At 41.9% G+C, this 20,429-nt stretch overlaps 1 protein-coding gene across 1 annotated transcript; it reads right to left on the bottom strand.

Annotated features, from left to right (window-relative positions):
• Window positions 1–492: 492 nt before the first annotated feature.
• F2RL1 (F2R like trypsin receptor 1) lies at window positions 493–7,009 on the bottom strand. Its single transcript, XM_086770649.1, has 2 exons — window positions 6,760–7,009; window positions 493–2,693 (listed from the first exon to the last, which is right to left on the bottom strand). Exons 1-2 carry the CDS (start codon window positions 6,833–6,835, stop codon window positions 1,582–1,584), a joined length of 1,188 nt encoding a protein of 395 aa, XP_086626775.1. The 5' UTR covers window positions 6,836–7,009; the 3' UTR covers window positions 493–1,581.
• Window positions 7,010–20,429: the final 13,420 nt, after the last annotated feature.

A 20,429-nucleotide genomic window follows, 5' to 3' on the forward strand; every position in this document is an offset into this window, starting at 1 on the left:
ATTGTTACTGAAGTAGGGGGAGAATGCGGAAAACAAAGAACGACAAGGGACTGCACAGACTAGCACATAGAAAAAAAATAATTTATTATATAAATACTTATGGCCTTTAAGCTGTACAAGACAGCTCAAATTCTTCCTACAGTTCAGTCTACCTCCTTCCTCCTGTCCAGATTTGAAATGGTGGAAATTTCCTATCTATATACCAGCTGTCTCAGAGTACTTTTTGCACTGAGGGCTTTTCCATTTGCTTGTGTTGGTAGGGATCCAGCTATGCCTAAGTCTCAGATAGGTCACTCGGATGCGAGTTCAATGTACAAGTTGGTGAAACACACCAGGACTGCAAGATTTGGAAAAAAAGTATTAAATCCTACCACCAAACATATACCCATCAGCTTTTCAGATTAAAAGTAAATGTGGTTCCATATTCCTGAATGGTCACAAATCCTCTGGGTGAGGAAAGACGACTTAAGATATTTCAGAAATCCACTTGGGTAAGGTTTGCTATCTTGTTAATTTGTTTCTTTATATCTCATTCCCCCACAGTTCTGTATCATTTGGTTTTCGTTATCTGCTAATAAGGTAAGGGAACAATTTTGCTCTAGTGAAATGCATCATTAGGTAAATTCTACTTAACCTATTTAGACATTACAGCTACAATTGTCAGACTTCCAATTCACTGTTAGGAATAGTATTTTTGTTACCTGAAGCCAGGAAAGTTGAACTACTCAGCATTTTGAAGAGCATGTAAAAACATAAAAGAAAGCACCCAACTCATATGTGTTATATATATAAAAAAATCTTATTTAGATATCTTAAAAAATACAAGGCACATTATATAAAAATCAAATAGCTATTCATCAAAACCTTGTTAAATATCCCCATTTAAGATCATGTTTTTGCAAGCGTTAAGTAACAGTGTATCAATCTCAACTAATATCTTATCTCAGTGCTGCCTGATAACAAGTTCAGCTTGTCCACTTAATAGGGTAACCTTACCAGCTTCTGCTGTGTTAGTATTTACAGCATAATAACTTGGAAAACAATATAAAATTACATTATACGAACGATAATAAGCAGTGTACACCAAGATGGTGAAATGGATTCTCCTCTCCTTCTGTCTATAGTTTCAAATAATGTTCAGGGTAAGCAGGTACACAGAGTGAGGTCCTACATACACAATCTGTACAGCTGTTTAATACATTACAGTTAAAGCCAAATAAAACACATTTCTCTGTTAATTAAATATGCTAGCAACACTACATAACATTCCAGTGACATCTTGCTTTTTAACAACTTCGATATTGAACAAAAATGTCTTCAACCACAACTCACTTCCAGGTCAGCAGCATTTTTGCAGAGCATCTGAAATGTCAATTTTGTCAATTTTTTTTCTAGTCTAGTGGGAAGACTTATCTGCTCACTATTTCTACACAGGGTAAGCCGCTGCCAGTTCTGAAATCCAGGCTTCAATGTAATTAAAAAGCAGAGATGTTTCTTCAGACTCTCTTGTACGAAATAACTCTCTTGTCACTTCCATCCTTTCAGCAGTAGTAATGAAAGTTCACTTTTCCAGGATCAAAATCAGTAGGTGGATTTTGTGGTCCCATTTGAGTTTGAAGAATAAGAATTTGATTTCTTTGGGTATCTGCCTGATGAGAGAGACACTTGCATCCTCCGTGTAGTTCGCACGCTTCGGCAAAGAAGAGCATTTTTAAGGTTGTCTCTGAAGTCTTTTGAAATATAGTAATAGACAAATGGATCAATACAACTGTTCAAAGCAGAAAGACACAGGGCAGTTATGTACGACATGTACAGATAGCTCTGACTGTAGGTTTTGAGGAGCAAGTAGTGCACAACAAGCAGCACATTGCTAGGTGTAAAACAGATGAGATACATGGACAGGACAGCAATAACGAGTTTGATGGCTCTTTTTCGTTTCTTGCCAGTGCTTACATCTGAGATGGAAGCATTTAGAGTCTTAATCATTAGTATGTAAGCAACAGCAGTAAGGAGAGCTGGGATTAAGAAAAGTCCAATTGCAAGTGAGAGGAAATAACTGAACATACTGTGAGCTAAAACATTGTCAGGCAACACATCATGGCAGGTAGTGATGTTAAGATTCGAAATATATGCTGTCTGATTAACAAGATACAAGGGAATGGTGCCCAACAAAATCAGTATCCAGATAGCAAGGGAGATGCCCAAGGCAATTTCAGATTTCTTTCGTGAATGCACTATGGGGTTCACTACAACCCAGTACCGTTGCACACTGAGACATGTCATAAAGAGAATGGAACAGTACATATTTCCATAGAAAAATCCAACAAGTACTTTGCAGAGACCTTCACCATATAGCCAATTATTGCCATTTACATGGTATGCAATCTTCAGTGGGAACCAAACAACAAAAAGAAGGTCTGCTAATGCCAAGTTAACCATATAAATCACAGCTGGATGCTTCTTCTTTGTTCGGAAAAAAAAGACCCAGAGGGCCATGGCATTGCTTGGCAAACCAATGATAAAGACAATAATATAGACAATGGGAAAAAAAACTGTAGTCAGCTTTCCTGTGAGGGCTTTTGCGGCAAATTCATCCACTTCGTATAACTCTTCAGAGGCATTATTTGTATTTGGAACTTTTCGGCCAGCAAAACTTCTTCCTTTTGAACTGCTGGCTCCACTACTCTCTAAAAGAAAAAAAAAAAGTTACCATTATTGAAATACAGACTTTTTGTTCTTTTAAAAAATAAACCAGACATCATGATTTTTTGACGGTTGGACTTAATGATCATAGATGCCTTTTCCAACTGCAATGATTCTATGATTTACTCTCAAGAATTAAAGAGGGCCTCATCAGCAGAAAAATTAAGACTGGTTGGTTTTCAAACACTTGACATCTTTTATCCTCTTTGTTTTAAGTTTATTATCCAAAAGGCAACCTATATCCCTATTGAAGGATTGTATGAGCAACCAAAACGCTTTTCCCCATCACCACTGATATTAATAATACCTCATTAAAATGTCTCCCAGGAGTTCCCTCCATCCAGTTACAATAGAAACTGCTTCAAGTACCCCAGGGCACCATTATCCTTTCACATAGTAGTGACAGATTATCCAAGTGCTGAGAGTCATAAAACTTTGCAGCAGGCTAATGTAAGTGCAGTAGAAGTTTCCTCAGTTTAGATGGTCTGAAAATCAGGGATGCAATAAGAAAGCGCATATTCCCCTCGGATGAGCTAGAACTGAAACTCAGAATGTAGTGCCAAAAGCTATGCACAAGTGGTCTCTAGCAAAAGGAAGACACATGTTATATTGTATCCAAATGGAAAACTGAACAGACTAACTTTGTGCATGAACATGCAACAGGGCTAGTCATCTGGGATCTCCTTCCAATTCATGGGCGAGAGACTGTCAGTCTCTGCAGTTTCTACCCAAAGTGCTAGGTGGTAGAGCTGACAGGTCTAGTTGCCTCATACACAAGACAGCTATCACAAGTTTTGCTCTGCCTCTTCAAAGGCCACAGGAACTTACAAACCATACGGGCAAGCCAACCATTTCTGTTTCCTGTCTTGCATGACAGCCTTCAGGCAGCTCAGTCCAGACCCAACACAGTCTTCTTGTGCTAACAGGTTAAACCGCACAAGCAGATACTGTACATGGACTCACACTGTTCCAAAAGTCAGACATCCACCAAGCTAAACTGTACAGACACAGAACTTGACAGTCTGTGGGAGAATGATTTTTAACCTTATCTCCGTTTCTGTCAGTATTTGTGGATTATTTTAGCCACGAAAACCCCCAACTGAAGCAAAAAGGAGAGTTGTCTTGAGCAAGCAGGTTTGTGTACAACAAGCCAATGAACAGTTGAAGGATGGCCCCTTTGTTACCCAATAAACAGTTTTGATACAGTTCCAGAATAAAAATTCTTAACCCTTACATTTTAAGGTATAAGGAAAGAATTCTCACACAAGAAATAGGTAAATACACAAGTATGTGTGTTTTCCAGTACAGATTCTCAAATGCAGCACTTTAGATAGCTGTTCCTTTCACGTTATTACTGCAAAAGTCTGTTGTATAGCATTAGCATCCCATCTGAACAGTGTGACGTCCTAAAGAGGTGCACAGAAACACAGCATATATTGGTGTTTTTTAGAGTTTTAAATTAAGTTACCCTAGCTCCACTTAAGAAGCATTTGACAAGTTCCAGACACAAACAGGCTTCACAGGAAAACTAAGGTGTTAGAAAACTTTTTGCCAGTACAATGACATGGGCAAACCTTTGCAGTAGGCTGCATGAAGACTGAAGTCTAAATTATACCAACAAAACAACAGTCTTTTAGGAATTCAAATGCCAAACAGTCATTTTGGCCTATATGTGGTGTAACTACAACATGGTAGAATTATACAAATCCTGCTCTCAGATCTTCAAGCCACATGATTATGTCAGCAATACTGTTAAAGACTGCGACATTTACTTGTGTAATACAGAAATCTCAAGTCCCTAACCCGCGTTGTCAATAACAGAAGCCATAAAACCAGCTTGAAGAACATAGCTTACATAGATATCAGATAATGTAAACGATAATTAGCTAAGCAATGCCTCTTTTCGAAGGCTTACAGCTTAGCTGAGAAAGATCCCAGTGATGCCTGAAAGCAGATCCTTTATTCTAAGCTGACAGTAGTTCTCAGAGTACTGCAATAAAGTGCAGTGTACAGTGCTATGTTAAGTACCTATCCATCAGTAAGTAGCTGATATTATCAAATGGCAGTCATGCCACTTGTATTCCCTTCCAATGACTTAAATTATTGTAGAAAAGTGGAAGAGCAAACACTAACACTTCATTCTTATTTATGCTTTATACCTGGTCACAAAACAATGTTTTACAATTGACATTCATAGGTTGTGCTGGAAAAAAAAACACCAAAAATGCTCACCAAAAAGTACTAAAGTGTCAGTGGAAGAGATTACAGTAAAAGCTTTTATTCTATTTTTCAAGACATAGGCAAACTAAACGGGTGATTTTATAGACCAAGTCTTGCTTTTATGCTGATTTTAAGAAGTTCTAGCCTCAAAAGTTCTGACTGCAGATACTGGGCAGCTTTGTTAGCCCAACTGGCACTCATATAGGTGTCCCGTTTAAATTTGCAGTTAACACTCCCTCACCGAGCAACAAACCCTTTGTTAGGTATGTGCATTTTCTACATCCTTTTCTTACTCTTTCTGTGCTTGCCGTTTTCCATAACAATTGAGTTCTTTTCCAAGCCGAGTTTCACCCTGCCTGACTCACAAACAGAGAATGCAGCTGACTTGCTGATCTGCCCACGGGAAAAGCTTCCTTGGCACCAAGGGGAAAAACGTACTCTCCTCCCACAACAAAAGACTCTTTCAGCACCTTTGCCGTTTGTCCAGAAGATATAACCCACTGCATACCACACGAAGGATTATGCCTACCCTGCAGACACAAAAGTGGCAGCAGCACAGAGCATCCAAATTAACTAGCTTAGGCCATGGTAGTAATACCCATGCGGGACTAAGGTTAAGATTACCCTGATTCTTGGATCTGCCTCCCAGATCCACCACAACCCCAAAATGGCATTAGCCTGTTCGAGAACAGACCTGGGCTCATAGTGCAACTCCCTTGGTTGGGATGGGATCATACTTGCAGCTCATTTCACCTCCATGCTCCAGAAGATCAAGTAGCCAGCTAAAACTTTTAAGCATACTACCTTGCCTTAGCACCCCCCCGCCCGCAAGATGAGTCCAAATTCCTCCCCTCGCCTAGGTTAGACAATTACACTATTAAGAGGCACTTTAGTTTCAGAAACTCCACTCTGAATAACAAAATTTGCAGCTATCTCGTATCTATTTGTTGAGAAAACAGGACCTATCATAAGCTTGGTTTCAATATTTACACAATCTTTACGCATATACTTTTATTATGTAAATAAGCCCAGGATGAACAAATACAGAAGGACACAGTGCAAATGCATGCGCAGATATGGCAACGGGGTTTGCTATAAAAGGTAGTGAAACATGACCCTTAAAGCAGTGAAATATTAATATGAATGAGCAGGGTTGGTTTTTTTTCCCCCAAACAGCACTTATGCTCGATAAGCAATAATATAAACTAACAAAGATAAAACTTAGGATTAAAAAAAAAAAAAAAAAACCCTAGCTTTTCCTAGTTGGCGAAAAAAGCGAAAACATGGTCTTCAAGTTTTTTTACGTCTATATACAGCTTTTAGGCAGGTGGCTAGCCAAGAACCAGACGAGGTACAGCACCGATGCGGGTGAAGCCAGCACACGCGTGCCAGGCTGCTCCCGCAGAGAGCCCACGCAGCACCGACGGTCCCGCAGCCGGTCACGCGCCCTGCCCCGCCGGCCCCCTGCGCCCCGAAGCCGAGGCGGGGCGGGAAGCCCAGCCCAGTCGCTCGCCCTTCGAGCTGCGTTCCCTCACCCGGCGGGGAGGCCGGCTCCGCGGGTCCCGGTGGCTCCACAGCCACCAGCCCGAGCTTTCCGAACCCGTTCGACTCCGCAGGAACCTCGCCCAGTCTGCTCCAGGCTCCCCCCCACCCCACCCGGGGGCCAGAAGCCTGCTCTCCGGCGCGGTTCAGCCCTGCCGCTCCCGCGCCTCGCCCGTCGAGAGTGCAGCCGTGCCCTCCCGCACCGCTCGCCGCCTGAAGCCCGACCCCAGCCGAGGGGTGCGAGCCCAGCCGGCGGCTCTAGCGCTCGTCGGCGGCAGCCCGCGCTCCTCCTCTCACCTGCGGGAGCGGCGGCACCCAGCAGCGCACAACAGAGCAGCAGCAAGAGGCACAGCCCGCGGCGCCCGGCCATCCTGCCGCCACGCTCCGGCCACCGCTGCTTCTCCCGCACGCTCGACCAGTTTCACCTGATACCTGAGCTAAGAGGGGGTGGAGGGCGCGGCCTGACCGGTACCGGCCTGGCGGCGGGCGGAGCCGCACCAAACCACATCCCCCACCCCCAAAGGGCTGTGGGGCTGCCCCTGAAATGGCGGGGAGAGCGGCGGTGGAGGGTCTGCACTGCCTGCCTCAAAATGGCGGGGACGCGCTCTCCCCCTTGGAGGGGGCGTTTGGTCCGGAGTCTCGCCTCAGGCTCTGTGTGTCCGCTCCGTGGTGGGTGCTGGGCAGGTGCCGTGGCCCTCCGCCCTCCCACCTTCTGAAGCTGGCTCTGCGGCTATCACGGGCCATTAGCCGCCGGTGGCTCTCGCCCGCGGCAGGTGCCCTGTTACCCGCTGGTAGCAGAGAGAAGCTGAGGCGTGCGGTTCGAGCGACCGCAGATTTGGGGGCGGTCGTGGTTCACGCCGAGCTGCCGCTGGAGCGGAGGAGGCTGGTTCTGGGACAGGCAGGCTGGGGCCAGCGGCGAGCTGGCAAGGAAGAGTGCTGGAGGGGCATTTTGTGGGACAGCGTTACTCCTGCTGACTCTGTAACGCTGCTTTATGTGTGCCACGTTCCTTACTCTTCTTCAATATGTTGTTGTATGGCAGGAAAATGCATAGTTCCTGCTTAACCCAGATCCACTTTTGGTACTGTGCTGGCACGACCCTGGCTAAGAAAGGGGTCTTTTCACTTCTCAGCCTCCCGTAAACTCAGAGTATACCAACTTCCTTTTGGTTTTGCAAACAGGGATTTCAGGAAGAAAATTAAGCAGAATGCAATCAAGCGCACAACTTAGAAAATTCCAAAATTAAAACAACGTGTTCAACTCTGGTTCACACTTCTAGACCACTTACCCAGTTACCTGGATTAATGCTGCTTCTGCCTCAGTCGGTCTGCAAAATGCTCTGTGTTCAGTAGGTGATAAAACTATTGGGTTTTGTTTTTTTTTTTCCTGTTTTGAATGAATATGTTATGAATGTACTCTGTTTTATGTTGTTCTGATGATAAAATTTAATTTTTTTGTGTTTTCTGAGATGGTCATGAAAGAGGGCTGTGTGCTGAGGAGGATTGCATTGTTCCCATTTTCATGAATCAAAAATGGAGTACAGAGATGTAGGTAGACGCACTTGGAAGTTTTGGGTGTCTGAGTCAACATCAAAAGCCTTTATTTTTTGAGTCTTTGTTATAAGTTACTCCATACTCAAAGCATGGTTCCTGTTTGTCATCCACCCAGCTAAGACTGTGTTTACAGGTTTCTCATCTCTGTCTCGGCCTCCTTGTTAAGCACGGGGGAAAGTCATAGCCCATCCCTACAGACACACTCCCTGTCTCTTTCGGTCTCACTTGCAGTGTTGTTCTGTTTGCTTTACCATTACAAACTGCTTCATGGGTACTTAATCTCCTGCTCCTAATCACCTTGTCCAGTGAGTTGTAGTCTTCTCATCTGGCTTTTTATCTAATCTCCCTTTCAAACAGGCATGTACATATGTGCTGGCTACTGTTCTCTGCAGTGTTTTCCCTCTCTGCTCTCTAGTAGTAAGGAGTGGTGAGTCCTTCTCTCATCCGGTTCTGCTACAGCTGATCCTCCCAGCACCCAGTCCTAGTTTTTGCTATGTGTTTTTCTTGATTTATTCCATCCAGGCTCTCTTTTTTGTCCCCTTTACATTCAAAGCAAACAGCTCGTTCCCTCTTTTGATTGGATCCAGCAGCAGTGGAAGGGACTGAGAATACAAGAGAAAAGGATTCATTGTTGTCACTAAAAATCTGCTCTAAGCTGTCCCTTGACAGGTCAGAGCTGCAACTGGAGCATTCGTGTGGCAGTGTGTAGAAGTAAGTATCATTGCAGGTGCATCTTCTGGAAATGCAGCTCTGGACTTAGCCTCTGTTGAGTGTAAGGAAACCATATTAACAGAGGTTTATATTTTGTCTAGGTTTTCATAGGGATGTCAGAAACATGTAACTCATGTGAAGATCCTCTCCTTTCAAAATCTTATAAACCACCAGATAAAAATGGAGCTTATAAGAGGGAGTGTCAGGTAACTTTAATAGCAGAGAACTCCATCAGCCTGCCTTATAAAGGACATCTTGTTATGGTCTTTTGGTACTTACAGGGGGCTTATGAGAAAGATGGACAGAGACTTTTTACCAGGACAAGGGATAACATTTTTTAAATTAAAAGAGAGTAGATTAGATAAGATGTAAGGAAGAAATTCTTTACTGTGAGGGTGGTGAGGCACTGAAACAGATTGCCCAGAGAAGTTGTGGATGCCCCATCACTGGAAGTGTTCAAGGCCAAGTTCGATGGGGCTTTGAGCAACCTGATGTAGTGAAAGGTGTCTCTGCCCATGGAATGGAGTTGGACTAGGTGATCTTTAAAGGTCCCTTCCAACACAAACCACTCTATGATTCTATAACAAATTAATGGTCTTTGGCCCTGTAAGCAGTAGTTCCTGGTGCTCCATCTATGCCTTTCTAACAAGGCTTTTGTTCTGGTTTTGTTCTGTTTACTTTTGTCAAGAAGTTGGTGTTCCTTGTTAACGTCTTCATCAGGGATAATATTTGTTAGGAAGATTCCCCATTTATAGCCTACAAATAAATTCAGCCTCATGAATTAAAAAGTATTTGGTAGAAATTAGAAACGGTCATGCCCCTGTTCAAATAACCAGGACCTCTGTATAGAGCAATGTCAAGCCTTTGCAATTTTTAGTTGCCTTTATTGAAGATGGCTGATTTGTCAAACCTATTTACAATTCTAATGTGCCATTTATCAAACAGGTTGGAAAGAAAATTTAACAATTTGTAAATAAATAAAACAATTAGATTTTTGTTCACACCTGTTTATCATTGGAAAATAATTTCAATAAATACAACTGCCACAGGAAGAATAAGTACATTACTATAGATGCTTATTAAATGTCAGTTCTCGCTTACAAATTGGTGGTTTCTTGTTTTTTTCTGCTACAAATACGTGTGTGTGTGTGTGTATACTGCTGTGTTATGGTATAATGAGTTGGGAAGAATCTTCTTGCACCTTTATACAGTGGCTTGAAGGGAGCTTTGAACTTGTACGTCATTGGTTATTGATTATACAAGCATACCCAAAACTGACAAAAAGATAAGTGAGTGTCAGCTCATAATTCCCTGCTCCAGCAACGTTTGTCTGGGGCATGTTATCAGGAAAGTCCTGTGCACCTCTGGGCAAAGGGCATAATTGGAAATGTGCTCTCCCTTGCACTTTGAGGAGCTGGTGGGTGTGGTGCTATTAACATACTTTAGCACAGGGGCTCCAAAGGGGACTTTCAACATGGCTTGTAGGGATAGCACAAACACTTTTAAAATGTCCTTCAAACAATGCAGTTAGTTCAAGGGTTCAAGGAGGGAGGGTGAAGTTTGGTTCAAATGAAATAATGTGAATAATTTAATTTTTAAAACTAATTTTGTTTTTGATGCAGTAGAAGCTTATTCATCATCTCTCAGTGCTTTAGCCTGTCCTCAGGGTAACCATCTGGCATCTTAGAAAATAGAATAGTACCTGGGTACTAAGTTACTGGAAGACTCTACTTCTGCAGTGGAAAACCAGATCTCTGGGTATAATAAACCTTTTTGATAACTCATTTCAACACAATGAAGCCCTCCATCCTTCCTCCTTGTGTTTCTCATTTATAAAAGTCCCTGTACCATCTTAAGCATTCTCTCTTACATGTTTTCCTGAGCCTTTGAACAGGTTTGTGTGTTTTCTTCTCAGTTCTTGTTGGCATTGCTTGTGGGCTTGTTAGATACTACATCATGGTTGTCACTAAGGTCCTTGATGCTCTATGTGTGTCCAGCAAAGATCCTAGGAAACAAGAGTGGTTATGGGCAGCAGCTGTATATTGTTCTGCTTCTCCAGTAGCAAAGATCCATTTTATTTCACTCAGTCTTTAGGAAATCACTTCCATTCCCTCTCTTACCGCATCTGTCCCAGGATTCTGGCAGTTTTTTTACATTCTGACCATGGCAAATATGTGTTTTGTGAGCATATTGTGCTCATGTGCTATTGCGTTATTACTACTTGGGGTGCAGTGTGGATAGCATATTAATTCATGGCATTTTGGGGTCACTGTGTTGGGGGGAAAGGATAAGTAGTATGGATTGTTTAAGGTGGTCCCTTAATGGTTATTTGGTGTCATCCTGATTTTTCTGACCTTCTGTCAGCAGTGTCCTATGTTTTGTTCCTGGTGTTTTGGCCTTTAACTCTTCCTGTATTTTGACTTTTCTCAAAAGCAAGGAGATCCAGGGCTTGGGCTGGAGGCATGACAAAGAAAGTGGCAGAAGGTCTGGAACAAAATGTTAAGTATGCCCAGTGCCTGAGGGGTAGAAACATTGATGGCCCAAACGTGACTTCACAGGTACGTGGAAGTACTGCTGCGACTCCTATTCACCATGAGCTTGCAGTAGTAGAGGACATGCAAATTTAACGAAACGGCTTGGTCTAAGCAGAATAAAAAGCAGTGCTTCTGCACTTGTGTTGGCAGTTGCTTAACCTGTGTATGTCTGTCTTCAAGTCTGCCTACAGCTACTTGAAAAAAAAGCACGTTAAGGTGCCAAAATCAAGCAACTGAAAATCAGGAGATGCTATAATTTGGGCTTTTTATGCAATCTTAATTCAGTGTGCTTGTGCATAAGCATTTTGAAAGGAGTTTAGTTATGACATCATATCCAGTCGTTCCATGCTGTGCTGCATGGAGTGTGCTTATGAATAAACAGGTAATCTCAAGTCCTTACAGCTCTATTTACATGTATAGATACACTCAAGATACCACCATTTAGCTAGTACTGGCTTCTTATCCTGCTGCTGTTGTAAACTGGGGAAGTACTCTCTCTGCATAGATAGGGAGTCAGAGAAAGGGATGTGCAGATTGCTTGCAATTTGTCAGTGCAACCGCTAGTTTAGGCTGAGTTTATATCTGAGTTTATATCTGTCTAATGTGCATAGTGCCATTCTGTTACCTGTGCTGAGGAAATGGAACAATGGATCATTGCTATGCTGGGATAAAAATATGTAATAGCTCAACAAAATGAAACATTGTTATGTGTTGGTGTGTTTGTTAGAGTCAGTGTTACTGTGGCCTTTGTAACAGCCAGGTAGTCTCCAGAGCAAAAGAAGCAAGCAGACAGTAATAAATGAGAGCTTGCATCAACACATGGAGTTTAAAACAAGGTCAGCATTGGAACAATGGAAACAAGATTATTAAAGAGCTGTGCACTTAGATCTGGAACTTATTTGCAGTAGAACTGTAGTGGGGAGGTTTGTGCTGGAAAATTCATGACAATATTAGTTGTGATGAACTGGATGACGATTTTCCACATCTTTCAGAATCCTGTTGGTTCATCTCACATAGGAAGCTTATTGATGGCTTATCACGGAGATAACTCAGTTTGTATTGACACTATGGGACTATCCAAACACTGTATTACTTTTAAGAAGGATCTTTATTAGGTAACCATTAAAAGTGATAATTGAAAATATTGAAAGCATTCTGAAACATCTTAAAAGCCCATAACATTTCTCAGATAATCCTGCTCTCTGTATTCCTTTTACTAATATAATTAAACCACTAGTTCCAAGGAATGATGTAACTTACTTATAATAACAAAACCTTTCTGATGCCAGGGAAAGGTTGCAAAGTCTGGTGAGTATGGTGAAACATTAATCCTAGCCAGTGAGAAGAGATAAACAGGTTTTTCTTCTGGAGATTAATTAAATGAATGTTGGGATACATTGACCAAACTGAGGAGGGATTTCTTTTTCCGTTTTTTTTTTTTTTTTAACTTCCATTTCAGTTGAGCTACTATTTGTATGTACTGGTTTGTAAAACTATCTTGAAGGGGGTTGAAAGTTATTTTCAGTATGGGTCTATTACAGTTCTTGTTTAGTGTTTCTGCATCTGCACTGGAAGGAATATAGGGTGGAGTATAGAAAATAACAATTCCTTTTAAGGTAATCTGAATCATTATAGTGAATCACAAATGCAATGGGAGTCAACAGTATTGACTTGCAGCAAATAGGGTTGCTGTCTGTAATGTATGTGAAGAAGTCCTTCCTTCATTCAGCACCAGTAAGTTATTTGTTGGAGGATATTTTTAACTTAGTCTGTATCTTCCTTAAAGAAAACTGGGCAAAGTCCAGAGAAGATGTGAACAATTGGAACTATCTGAAGAATGTCTGGAGTAATTAATTTTGTTTGGTCTAAAGAAGATCATGGACAGACATGATGACATACTTAAAGTATGTCCAATGTTGCAGCATGTTTTTCGTGTTCACTGAGTAGGCTGAAGTGTTAGCAAAGTTAGGTATTAGGAAAAGGTTCTAACAATTGGCACTAGTTTTACTGAGTTTTCACTCTCTAGGGAATCTGTGGGACCTCCATCACTAGCAGTTGCAAAGCAGTTTAGAACAACAGAAATTATATACAGGTGTTTAGTTCATCCTGGCAGAGGAAGTAGGTGATGCCTTGAGTAACTTCCAGCTCAGCTGTTAGTGACTCCACAAAAATGTTCCTAGCATAATACCCAGTCCTTCATTACACTGACCTCAGTGATCTTACTTTTGTTTGGGATCTAAGTACAATAAGATTTGACATGGTTTTCTACATTGTGAGTCAACCTGAGTGTACCTCTATTATACCCCTGTACCTCTATTCAAAACCAAATGCTACTGAAATGCTGTCTAGGCCCTGGCTTATCTGATTCTAGCTCTGGAAGAGTTCAGATCCTTAGGTCATGCTCATAATTTCCGAGCAATCATGACTCAAGCAACAGCAAGGTCTCCTGCTGAGATCCATCATGGTTTTGCCTCTGGGGAGAGGAGCTTGTTCAAGAACCTCTGCATTCTTGCTTCCCCACCAAACAGATTACAGCAGTTTTCCAACCAAATGAACGACCAGGAGCCAAGAGGGAGAAGCATCCAGGTGCTGAGGGAGAAGAACAATAGCTAGGTTTTAGGGGTGTGGCAGTAGATCTCCAGAAACCCCGTGGGATTTGCACCCATTTTGAAGAGTTAGACAACAGGTGTGGAAAAATGCCAATCATGAACCACAATGTTTGGTGGACATTGGGAAGAGCTGTGCTGTATGAGTCTGAGATAAATAAAGAGCGTGAAGAGAGTAGCGTAGAACTACACACCTGGTTTCCTTCAAAAAGCAGCATCAAGACACAGTCTCAGAGACTTGGGAGCTGACTAAATCGTAGCTAGATTTTGGAAAGTGAGGAGACACAAACCAATATCTGGGTAGGGGGCCGTGGGTGGTCAGTGCTGCCAGAAATTTCAGTAGTCCTCTGACAAGAGCTTTATAAGAAACTAATTCTGTGTACAAAACAGATCATAGTAATGAGTTATGTTTTTCCCCAGAAGCAGTATGTTGTGGGGGTTTTAAAAAATATTTAGTTTTTTTTTTAGTGGGGTTTTTTTTGTTGTTGTTGTTTTGGTGGGTTTTGTTGGTTTTGTTTTTGTTTTTTTTTTTGTTTCACTCCTCCTGCATTTAAAACACATAAATGTCTAAAAAAGAAAATGGTTATTAGGGCCCTTAAGGGATACTAGAACTTCTTGCCTCTCTTTCAGAGCAGTAAGATTAAATGCATAAATAAATCTTAAGTGAAGCAATGCAGTTACAAAACAATGTCTAAGGATTAGTCCTTTTGCCTCTGTTGAGCTACTCCAGGTTGGGAGAGCACCATACACGCAAACTGGAGTGTGACACAGTTTCCTGGTTTTATCATGACCTTTTTGAATTGATTCCTTCTCTGCCTCGTTGGCATATGTCCCAGATTATTAGCAATCTGTAGTAAGAGTAACCTACAGTAGAAATAACCTACAGATACACTAAGGCAGTTACTAGCCTGTCTATTGACTTCCCTACTGCCTTTGTGCATTTGCATTATTTCTCCTGCTCCTGCCAGCCTGCAGAATGGGATTGCTACCTTGTGCATCTGCTTTCGCTGGCCCTTCTGTGTTTCTCAGTTACTACTCCTCACACCACAGTTCCCAGAACACTCTCAGAAGAGGACTTTTTCCTTCATCTTACCTCTAGGGGATGCCTATGGAAAAGGAATTCACAAATTGAAGAAAAAAGCAATGATTTATGAGTGGTGTCTTGGAAATACTTTTTTTTTTCTTTCCCCCTCAAGATTCCTTCATCTGTTGAGGTCTTGCCAGAATTACAACATACTTTGCAATGTTTAAGTAAATCCATGGCAAATCTACAGAGGAGAAAAGCCTATGTGGAGATGTAGGGATGGGTGGAGGAAGAGCTCTGTGAAAGAAAGAGCAGTCTTACTCAAAACAGTCTCATGAGATGTACACCAAGTTAAAGCTGCAGGCTTGCTGTAACCTAACCATAGTCAATAAAAGGCAGATGGTGCTTTCAGACAGGTGGAACGGGTGAAGTGAACAGGCAATAGAATTTGAGCTGTGATTTGGCCAGTGCATTCTGCTTTTCTTATTTTCAGAAGGTGTTGGTTTCGATTACCTCAGTTTTATTGACATTATGTAAACATCCTGGTGTCGATAAGGCCTGGCACAACCGTAGGGATGGACAAACTCTAACTGAGAATTGTTGATGGCTCTCAAGGAACTTAAGATTTGCCTAAGCAGTAGTGCTGCTCTCAGTTGTGAGCGGATGCCAAGGTCAGCAGCCAATAAATTATTTAATAGCAACAATGAGATCCTATCTGCACCATTAAACACTTACTAAGGTTGGGATCTCTCTAGTCAGTGTGTCTTTTTAGATTCCAATTGATATTTGCAAAAAATAAAATGGAAATTAATTCAGAGAGCTTCACAGAAGGTTTCTATGCCAAACTTGTAGTTCCGTTGAAGGGATGGACGTGTTACATTCATTTACAACAGCGCTGACTAATGTGAAAATTATATGAATAATTTCAGCAGTGTAAAGGAGGATTTGAGAACAGAATTTCTAGATCTGAAAACTCTCTTATTCTAAATAGTATTTGTCTTTGTGATTTTTGTGATTACTTAATCAAATTTCTATTTTTCTAAATGGAAAGTTAACTTAATCTAAGGTTTGTGCAGTATCAGTCTATCTCCCCTTTTTTATTCTGTACTCTTTGGAGGTTTATGATGTGTTGCTAGTCTGAATTGCTCTGTAAGTTACATGTTTGAAATATGACATTTTAACCACATTTCCTGACTAGTTGTGGAAATTTTAACAAAGTCATGCATTTATTAATTTCTGACCATGAATTCTGTTTCGAGCATTTGAGCTCACCATTTCGCTGATGTGTCAGTATCTGTGATGTGTTTTGGAGTCTCATCCATGTTATATCCATATGTTCTTAATTTATCAGTGACCTGCATCAGATGTGAAAAATTACAGCTTTTCTAGTCATCATGATAATGAAATATTGCAACAGCCATTTGGTACAAGTAAGGAGGGGGAGAGCTGAAAACTTCTAAGGCCACAGCTTGCTTTTTTCTCAGCTTGTGCATGAACCTGCACTATGCCACTCCACCTCTGTGTGCTGGCCCATAGGCTGATATAACCACACAGAGGTCCTGGGGGACTCATCAAAAAGCAGCAGCATTTTAACAGGATCAGTTCTCCAGGTTAGTTTGTGTCAATATAAAAGACAGTGTTTCAGAGACATGCACAGAAGTCCAAGGGCACTGAGAAGGTCGGGAAGTTGATGTGGCAGCAGTCCTGGTTTATGACAATTTAAATAGTACATGGCTTTAGAGTTCAAGAGGCAGCATGACAAGTAGAAGAAATTATTGTTTTGGCATTGCCTGATTCGGGAGGGACCAATATGTTGCCTGTTGTAATTTTATGCTGATCAATTAAAATGAAGGAAGTTAAGCAACTGACACACAAATGTCTCTTAAAAGCTAGATTGAATGGGATTTGAGTTGACTTCCACAGCTAGGAATAATAGGCAATGTGGTGACCCAGTCACCTTAACAATTTAGGCTCCGATAGAGTCCAACAATATTTATGGCACATGGTAGAAAGTACGGAATAACTTCTGTATGAGATCTGAGTAAGCAGCCAAGCAGACTTCAGCCTGGCTGTTCACATCTTCTTCTACACAAGTAGAGGCTGGGCCCATTTACTCAAATACTGGGAACCAGTTTCAAACATAAAAAAACAGTGCACAAAGGGCACCCAGCTGATGTGGAGCTCTTTAGCAAAGGATGCTGGGAATACAAGTTCCCACAAAAACTGGGCAAAACTTGCAAGAGAGATCCATTGAGCACTACTAAATAGACAACCATAACTGACTTGGGAATTTCCCTGAGCTGAATGTAGTTTGAGGGTGAGAGAGTAATTGGGGAAATACCTCTTTTTCTTTCCTGGGCATCTGCTGTTGGGCCTGGTATCCAGGCCAGCGGGCCTTCCTTTGAACAGCGTGGTCATTTGCTCTAGTTCTCAGTCTCTTCTGAGAGAGAGAGGTTAAACTTGAGTTAGCCAGTTCTTCAGCTGCTAATATGGCCGTGTGGCATTATGGATGTAATTTAGGTTCCAGTCTGATGTTCTACAGTGCTTTTCTGTGTTTCTTCCTATGCATCTAGCAGAGGCGCAGTTTCCTGATGGAGAGGACTCTGTGCTCTCCAGGAAGCACAACTGTGTCATGTGTCAGCAAGACGTGTAGGCTCAGCTGGGCGAGCACAGCCAAATCCCACAGCAGCAGACTGCTCACAATTCGAGGGAGGTGCTGGCACTTCTTAACCTGCCTTTGCGGAGTTTCCCACACCATAAATTATCCGATGAGGGACAGGGCAGGTCTGTCCATTCTACCTTATGGCATACCTCACTGCTCATTTGAGGACAGATAATTCTCCTTTCCCCTGGGGAAGAGAGAATTATAAAAGCTGGAGAAAGGATATATGTGTTAGAGACTAGGCATCTTCCTGCTCTCTAACATGGAAGGGATAAGTCTAGTTTCAAGCATACATGTTCTAAAAAGCTAGACGGAATGGGATTTAAGTTAAAATATTTTCATAGTTTCAATGTCATGCCTCCATCTTTAATAAATGCTGATTTACCCTAGTTCAAGTAGTTTGCAGATGGCTTTTGGGGAATTCCTGCCATCATTGTCATGGAGGCAAAAGAGGGGTGCTTTTGTTCTATTTAGAATTATGTGTTGAAAAGGACAGAGATTTGAACTGTTTATGTAATTATTTTGTCAGCGAGCTTATGGTCTGTCTGGAAGGAGAGCCTAAGAAATAAGTTTCATGGGAAGAGTATGTTGGTTGGCCAGGACTCCAAAAAACTATTAGGAAACTCCCTGTGCTAAGAAAGGACATGAAGAGGAGATCCACGCAGCTGTGCTGAGTCACACGCTTTCCACACAGCCATCCTGTCTGTTTTCACAGTGTTTATTCAGCGTGGCCGGATCCAGCCTCATCCCCTCCCAGAGTCTCAGTCCACTTCCCACTGTCTGTGTGCTATCAAGAGGAAAACCATAAAATCTTTATCACGTCCAATGCAGCTATTTGGCCCAAAATTCAGGACAGCCACCTATAAAAAAAAAAAGCTAGCATTATGACCAAAAATAATTTTATTGTTCCATTGTTACCTTTTGAGAAGGGAGTTCATTTTTTTTTTGTAAAATAACTGTGATTTAATTCATTGAGATTGGATTGTTTAATTTATTTTTGTTTAATGAACAACATAGCCATAATTATTATTCACATTTAGAAGAGTAATTTTTCTTCTGCTTATCTGAAACTTGTCAAACATTTAAACTCCAGAACATAACAAGGCTCATATGATCTACATGCCAACTGTGAAAATGCTTAGCCTATGCGCATTTAGAAGTGAACTGACCAGAGCTGTTAGCATTTGCAAGTTGTTTGCTGCACATGCACAGCAGTCACTTTCACCATTAAAGAGGTGAAAATGATAGACCATGAGAGGATGGGAAGGAGAGAAAAAGGTGCTTCCCTCTGCCTTGCTGCATGGCCCTGTAGGAGCTTTGCTGCAACCTCCAGGTGCCACATTGTCCCTGCTCCTACTCAGGTTTCTTTTGAGGGTGGCAGGGGAAAGTTATTCTGCACAATACTGTACCCCAGCAGCCCTACCCTGATCTCCTGAGTACAGCACAGCAGTACAGGAGCCTACCACAACTGCAGGGCTATTGCTGCAAGGCACAGAATCAGGAAACCTTTCATTTTCCCCTCTTTCTGCCTAAAACCATTCTGTGTCTTTGGGGGAGGCAGAAAGTGGAAGCAGAATTTGGATTGTTAATCAGTCCCAAATGGAGGAGCAAGCAGTTAATTCCTTCAGGAGGGGTGAAATATTTTCTTCTGATGGTTGCGCTAATTCCAGTTACGCTGGATCGCACAGTCCCAGGCAATTTTCAACCCTTTGGTGGCCGGGTGACTGCTCCTTGCAATGAGATGCTTCAACCCAAGCCACAGCCATAACGATGCTCAGTAAGAGCCAGTCCTTCACCTGCTTCTAGAGAGAGAAAAATCCTCTTTTTATGCTGGCTAGTTGTTCCCAGTTCCCAGGCAGGGGTGTGCTTGGCAGCAGCCAGGGCCGCTTATGAAGGTTCCAGGTCCCTGCTGCTGTTGAGGTCCTGGCTTGGTGTCTGCTGTAAGCCCAGGCTTGGCTTCCACCAGCACAGCTCCTCCTGGGTCTGTTTTTCTGCTGCCCTTAAGGCAGCTGAGCTCCTGATTCTGGCTCTTCGTGAGTGAGGAGCTGTTTTTCCCTTTCATCTCCCTCTGTCCCAGCTCTGGCAGGGTGAAGTCGGACATCTCCCACCAGATTCCCCCACAGCTTGGGGAAGCTTCCTCAGGCTTAGTCATGAACTCACACCCACCAGCTTCCTTTGCTAAATCCAAGTAAATCCAAGTAAATCCTTTTACACTACAGATAATAATTTTTTACATTTAAACAATGTAATCTTACCTCTGAATAGCCTTCTAGCAGTTGTCTTTTTGCAAAACAGTATAAAAGGCTGAGGTGCAAGAGCAGCAGTTCTTGCATTTTAATTGTGTAAAAATTCTGTATGGTTGTTGCAGGTACTGGGTGTATTAGCTGTCATCACTGGGTTTGATGGCAAATCACTAGGAGTGTGGGCGTGAGAATTAAGAAAGTCTGAATGTTCCACAAATATTTTCTCACTGAAAGCTATATTCCTAGGGCTGCAAAGGCTAATTCCCCATATTTAATTCAATGTATCACTTGATGATGACAGCTTCAACACTAGCCTTATTGCTGTGCATTTTCTGCAAAATGAAGCACAGTGGTTTTCTACCTGTTTTTGTCTACTGCAGTACTAGGGATTTGAAACAAGGAAAATGTTCGGTTTTATTGTCCTGACTGTGTTCAGGTTTGTTTATGCTTTGGCAGGAAAGCTGGTTGATCTGGTTTTTCTAGGATGGAATAATTTCTGTATTACCTTTCCTGACCTGGTGAAAGATCTCTTTTTTTTTTTTCTGGAGAATGTATATCGTGGCCTACACACAAAAGTAATTGAAATATGATTAAATTACCTCTACTTATAGAGATAAATTAAATTCAAAATAC

This window comes from Chlamydotis macqueenii, chromosome Z (genome assembly GCF_036417535.1).
Source record: "Chlamydotis macqueenii isolate bChlMac1 chromosome Z, bChlMac1.mat, whole genome shotgun sequence".
Classification (NCBI taxonomy): Eukaryota; Metazoa; Chordata; class Aves; order Otidiformes; family Otididae; genus Chlamydotis; species Chlamydotis macqueenii.